Source organism: Vanellus vanellus (assembly GCF_965231255.1).
Source record: "Vanellus vanellus genome assembly, chromosome: 1".
NCBI lineage: Eukaryota > Metazoa > Chordata > Aves > Charadriiformes > Charadriidae > Vanellus > Vanellus vanellus.
The window spans coordinates 16,508,993-16,515,684 of record NC_138905.1 but is presented as its reverse complement, the minus strand read 5'-3'; the positions used below and the strand labels follow the sequence as shown (position 1 = coordinate 16,515,684).

General features: G+C 51.7%; 1 protein-coding gene across 1 annotated transcript in view; it reads left to right on the top strand.

Moving 5' to 3' along the window:
• The first annotated feature begins 2,329 nt into the window (after window positions 1-2,329).
• LAMB1 (laminin subunit beta 1) overlaps window positions 2,330-6,692 on the top strand; it is a 46,302-nt gene continuing 41,939 nt past the window's right edge. The window contains exons 1-3 of the mRNA XM_082486657.1: window positions 2,330-2,416; window positions 2,562-2,731; window positions 5,098-5,233. Of these exons, the coding sequence (XP_082342783.1) occupies window positions 2,380-2,416; window positions 2,562-2,731; window positions 5,098-5,233 (343 nt within the window). The 5' untranslated portion in view covers window positions 2,330-2,379. The remainder of the gene's footprint in view (window positions 2,417-2,561; window positions 2,732-5,097; window positions 5,234-6,692) is intronic.

Genomic DNA, 6,692 nt, shown 5'->3' with positions numbered 1-6,692 from the left:
CAGCTCTATTTGCTAGGCATTCCACCACTGCGGTGTTATAAGAAAAAGAGTGATCAAGTGGGTCCCACTGTGGTCAAATTCTGAAATTTGGTTCTTTGAGAAGACTTCCAACCCAGCACAAACACAGACACCCCAAGGCTGTAAAGTTGTTTCACCAACCACAAGGATAGGACACAACACAAAACTGAATTTTTATCAGCTGAAGAATCAAATTAAAATACTCCCACTTGCTATTGCTCATGAGCACCGCAGAGAGGGATGGACACCAACAAGTTCACTGCACCTCATTACCCTCACAGTCAATGCTGGTGGTTTCAGATACCTCTGAAAGGTGACCATGGTCACGGGTGACGGTGGTCATCCCGGTCTGTGGCTACAACTCCAACTCGATCCCTGATGCCACACAGCAGGGTCACATAGGCGCGTTGTCACACAAGCGCAGCACATTGTCACACGGTCCATGGCAAAGCAGGAAGGAGCCTAACCACAGCAGCAAGGAGCTCCGGAGGGCAACTTTAGCACATTTTAGATTTAGGCGAGGATAGGACTTCTACAAGGCTATGACACAGAAGAAGAAGAAAAAAAAAAGAAAAAAGAAAAAAAGAGGAGAAAACTTCTAGGAAAATTGAAAAAATACGGGACAGAAAATAATCCAGCGGCAATGAAACACTCTGTCCTTGCACAGTCACACATGGAATGATGCCGCTGCCCATCTGCCGTGAACTGGAGGAGTGTCTAACCACAGCAGAGTAAAACATTTTCTGTTAGTGGGACAAAAATGTTTGTTGTACTGAGGCTTAAAAACAAAGCCCTGCTGTGATTTACATGACAAGATTGTGAAACTGAATTAGTTCTGTGAATTTAGAAGATCACATTGCAGAAGAGATTTAGAATTACAATACCTGCCCTGTCACCTTAAAATGGTTTAATTTCCCAGATATCTTTAATGAAACAGCCCCACAAGTTCTTCAATCGGGAGTACTGGGTTATGTTTCAGACCTGGTGTTTAACCTTTAGGGCAAGTCACTTGGTATCTCTCTGTTTCTGCTTATCCATCTGTAAAATGAGAATGAACATATTTACCTACCTCGGCAGGGTTTGCTGGGACGGACAGACTGTGGTGTGTTTCCATTCTGGCACTGCAAATAGCGAGGGCAAAGTGTTCTTGAGGGACAATGGTACCTGGTAAAGATTTACACAAGTTTACGTGTTACGTGTGTGCAAGCAAAACTCAGGTATATAAACCCAGGCATCTGTCCCAGCCTGTGCCCAGCTGGGGCTGTGCTCTTCAAAAATATCCCTCCTTTGTACCCGCTCCTCAGTGTTTATTTACCAGTAAACCTTTCCCCTGGGTGCTGAGGGGACTCTGCCGCCAGTTAACGAAGCCCCTGTGTCCCCCAGCAGAGCCCAGGGAACTGAAGTGAGAGGCTGGGAGTGCGGGGGCAGCTCCAGCACAGCCATTCACCCCTCACAGCCGCCCCTGGGAAGGCAGCAGCACCATGTGCTCCCAGCTAAGGAGAAACAACCTGGCAGCTGCCGGCCTGGGCTGGACGAGCCTCTCTGCCAACGCCAGGGCCAGACCCAGCCATGCACGGCAGCATGGATGCCATCCCCAGGAATGGCATTCCCGAGCCAAGTCAGCTGGCACCACAGCACCAGGTGATTTGGGGCCGCTGAGCACCACGTATGACAGTTGCCAAGCCCTGGCCCTTCGCTGGGTTTTGGGACTTGCAGCATGGGTACGCTCCATGCACCATCCAGCCATCCCCTCCCTCCCTCCCTCCCGGCCAGCCCAGCCCCACTCGCACCCCAGGCAGAAGGCAGGATTGGGTCAAACCCCCCATTCCCACATTGTTTCCCCAAAGATCGGGGCTGGGAGAGGGGTCGCCCCATCGGTGATCCTTCCCACCCCCGCCCCCTCGCCCGATAGCTGCACCCTGCCCAGAACCCGTTCCCACAGCCGGGCAGCAGCGGGGAGGGCACGACTTGTGCTGGAGTCACCCCGCTCCCCTCTCGGGGCTCCCCGGTTGCAGCGGGGAGGGCATCCCCCTCCCCAGCCCGCCGCGGGGCTGCTCTCCCCCAACCTCCCACCCTGCCTGGGCTGCCCTTCCTCGACGGCACCCGTTTTTCCGTTCCCTCTCCCGGGCCCAACGCTGCGGCGGGGCCGGGCAGCCCCAGGGCGGGAGGGGCGGCCGGGCCCGGCCCGGCCCCGCGGGGGCGGTGGGGCGGAGGAGGAGGAGGGCCGGGGGGCGCCCGGAGCGCGGAGCCGCTCCCCGGGAGCGGCGGGGAGCTGAGGCGCCTGCGTGGAGCGGCCGGAGCAACAGCTTGCGGCGGCGGTGTGGAGGTCCCGTCCCGTCCCGTCGCGTCCCGTCCCCTGCCATGGGCCGCCTCCCGCTGTACTTCTGCTGCTGCCTCGGTAACTCCCGCCCCGCTCCGGCCGCCGTCGGGGCACGACGGGCTGGGCGAGCCCCTGCAGCGCCCGCCGGGGCGGCTCGGGGCACCCAGCCCTTCCGCGGTACCGCTTCTCTTTCTCATCCCTCTCTCCCTCCGCGGCCGCGCAGCGCTGTGCTCCGCGGCGGCACAGGAACCCGAATACAGCTACGGCTGCGCTGAGGGGAGCTGCTACCCCGCCACCGGCGACCTGCTCATCGGCCGCGCCGCCCGCCTCTCCGCCTCCTCCACCTGCGGTCTCCGCCAGCCCGAGCCCTACTGCATCGTCAGCCACCTCCAGGTGAGCGCCTCGACGGGGGGGGGACGGGGGACGGAAAGCGCCGCCGGGGCTCGGTCTCCGGCGGTGGGGCTGGGCATCGCCTCCCGTAGCGGCCTCGGCATCAGCGGGGCTGGTGGGGTGCGATAAGCCGTCGGCTGCGGGAGGGACGTGCGGGTGCGGACGGTGGTCGCCAGTGGGGCGGCATCGTGCCCCTGTGCGCGACCCCGCGTCCCCTCAAAGCAACCGGGGTCCGGGGAACCCCCTCGTGGCTGTCGATTCCCGATCCCCCTTTGCTCAGCGAGGCTAATAAGGAGGAATGTGCCGCGTTCAGTTCAATTAATACTTTATTTTCAGACTTGTTCAGAGCCGTCTAGACAGCTTCCTGATTGAGAGTGGTCTGTAGGACCCGGGTAATGTTCTGGCCGCTGTTCCCGTAATGTAATTAGGTTTGTATGGTCTCTAAGGGAAAGGATGCAAATAAGGTTCCCTCGCACATCTGGTGGAAAAGACAAAGCTCGTTACTATTTAAGCCAGAAGCAGCTCACCAGACTTAAAATCTCTGAGCAGAAGGGATGGTGGAGAAGAATAAAATATCAGTTATAAGTGGAACTCTGTTGAACTGAAAGTAAGGGGATAATCTCCGGCCGAATTTACTGCAGAGACAATAGGGCCGGATTCTGGCACTTGGAAGGAAAACCACGGGAAGCAGGAGGAGCCCTGCCTGAGGGGCTGTAGCGCTGGGCCCACTTGTGCACTGAAGTAACCAAATCTTACCCCCCCTCTGCCTTTAGTATTACTGTACTGCTCTGTCTACTAGAGTTAATACTTGATTTAACATGGGGTTTAGCTTTGCTGGAACTTTTTTGGAGTATGTCAGGATTGACTTTAAAGACATTAGTGTCTCTGGTAGAACAAACTAACAAAGGCACTTTGTTATGTTTTCTTGTCTCAAAAAATGCTGAAGTGCCGTAGTAAAAAGCATCACTTGAGAAGTGCACGTGTGCCCTTATTCCTCATCTCACAGCCCCAGTTCAGCATTTGGGATGTCCCTGGTTACTTCTGAACCATAAGGTGGTATTGAAGAAATCTCAGGAAGGTGCCGAGTATCCTCTAAATAATGTGGGGCTTAGTGCTGAGTGCTTTGCAGGATTGGGCCTTGTCAGATTCAATTTTGGTGGGAGAAGGAGCAAGCTGTGGCATGAGGCGTGGACTGTGGTGGTGGGGGAGAGGAGCCTGGAGCGGGCAGGAGGGGACATCTTCTCTGGAACCTCCACTCTCACCATGCTTTCTGCTGGAGGAGTCTCTGGGGTCTCATGGGGGGCAAAGTGCTGGGCTTGGGAGGAGCTGCTAAAGCTGAAATGGGTGAAACAGAAAGCCTGTGTGGTGCAGACCTGCCAGCGCTCACATTCTTGGCTGATAAAGCACCGCATTTGTCTCCATAAACCCACTGGGGGAATGATGCCTGAGTGGCTTTTGTCAGTGATGAGTTGCTGGTGTGCCGGGGCTCCCTCGCTGCAATGGGATGAGCTCCTCTCCCTCCTCTGTCCCCTTCAGTCTGCCAAACTGCAAGTTGGTTTGGGCAGGAGCCCTCCCTTTTAGTTCGATTTGCATCCTACCTTGCAAAATTGGAAAGTGGTGGTTTTAGGTACCAGGGCAATGCAAAATAGCATTGTTCATAGTAATAGTCAGGATGGGGTTTTGTCCTCCTGGTGAAGAACTGTGCGGCTTTCCCAAGCAGCATGTGCCAGACTTGCACCCAGCAAGTTTTTTATGGGCACGCCTTGCAGTGTGTGAAAACTGGGTTTATGTGCATAGCTTGGGTTTGCAGTCAAGGGTGAAGATGCAAGATTGGAGGTTGACAAGTTGGATTCAGAGTAAAATTAACCCTGCGGTGAAAGGGCTCGGTCACTAAATCACTGATGGCCCCTTGATGTACACTGAGCCTCACTGGACATATCCCTAACGCAGAGAACTTGTATCTCCAATCCAGCTCCCCAAAGCTAATGTTATTTCACACAAGTTATTGAAAACGCAGTTTTGCATAGGGACGTTTGTTCAGAAGCAATTCAGTAGATGCTGCCTTTGGTTCTGGTTTCTGCTGGAGAATATGTGCGCTGGAAGAGATTTCCTGAAACTGCAATTTCAATAGAAAACATTCTTCTCCTAAAAATAAAGTTTATGGAATTCCTGGCATATTTTCCATTCAGCAATTTGCATTAATTCATAAAGGTAAATACACTTATCATTTCAACAAAAAAAAATACCTTTGATGACTCCTGCAGGCAAAATGAGTGGAATGTGATATGGATGGAAAATACTCTTATCTGCAGGAAACAACTTTTGCCCCACGGATAAAATCAGTAATGCTGATTATTTTGTTGTTTCAGGAGGACAAAAAATGTTTCATATGTGATTCTGAGAATCCCTTCCACGATACTCTCAATCCTGACAGTCATCGCATTGAAAATGTCGTCACCACGTTCGACCCGAATCGCCTGAAGCTCTGGTGGCAGTCGGAAAATGGTACGGAGGTTTGTCCGGGAGCCATTTCCAGGGCTGGGAGCTGCTTTCCCTCCTTTTGTTTAAGGGTACCTGCGGGTTTGCTGTTATCTCTGCCCTGGAGATTATTGCTGTGTGAAGGATCATGCTGTTCAAGGAAGGCTGAGTAAAACTGGCTGCTTTTGTGTGCCCCGGAGCAGTCCTTAATCCATAAGAAAGCGCCCTCAGCCTCCAGGAGTCTTGGAAAGAGCCGTCCCACCACTTTGGAAAAATCCTTTCCTAAAGAGAGAAGTTTCCTGCGCTGGCTCCAGATCTCCCTCATGTTTGGGCAGCGGGAGCGGAGCAGCCTTCCAGGAGTAAATATCCCGGGTCGGTGCTGCCAAGGAAGCACCGCAGGGTTTCCCCACGCCGCTGGGCTGGAGGGAGGGTGCGGAAGGAGGAGGTTTGGGCGCCGAGCCGGGGCTGCCGTCCTGCCTGCACACCTCCCGTTTCCCTGTCCTACCCTGGGAGAGCAAAGCCAGGGATATCTCTTGCCCTGCAAACTGCCTTCTCCCTCCTGGGCTTCATGTATCTGTATGCCAAACAGTAAAATGAACACCAGAAACAAGCCAGCTAGTTAAAAAAAAATATTGCATGTTAGTTTGTCAACTTTTTTTTTTTTTTTTTTTTTTTTTAGTCCTTCCTCTGTCCTTTTTACTTTTATGGGTATGCTTTTGGCATGCCTTCATACACAAAACAAGGCATCGAGGTTTCTCAAACAGCAGTCCTACGCTGAAGCCTTAAAGCCAGCTGGACAGGATGGGATTTCTGCAAATGCATTGGCTGTATGTCTCTTCCTGTATATGAAAAATAAAATGGTAATACTTGTAACATTTCTGCTGCCCAGTAGAGAAAGTTTTTCACTAAATCCTTTTTAACCATTTAGATCGACCTAGCAAGCTGCTTGTCTCCAGCGGCCCTCTTCTAGTGTTCCAAATAATTCATGTTTTTTGCAAGAGGCTTGGCAGCATTCACACAAAAAAGTTCTTGGCTCATAAGGTCATTAAAATGTCCTTCAACAATAAAAAACAAATGATTCTTTCTGTCCAATTCATGTTTTCTTCTATTCAGGCATACAGCAGAAGGGACCATTGCTGCATGCTCCACATAATGTTACAGCTGGTTGAATGTTTTAAGTGCTTTATTGGTTTGTTATTTTCATTTCTTACCCTTTCTCCTCTCTGTAAATCTTGATTTTTTTTTTTTTTTAATTTGTAACTATGGTATAATTAGTATCCAGCTGTTTTGAAAGGTCTTTTCATATGACAAAATAATATTTGTAACTGTTTTCTTCCTTTCTGTGTAGAGTCCTTAACTATAGGTAGTCATACAGCAGAGTTTGGAAAACCTTCTGCTTCTCACCGGTTTCTTAGCCCTGCTTTGCAGTCAGGAGAGCTATGATGGTTGCTTTAGGGGTATTTCAAAACCAGGTTGTAAAGGAACT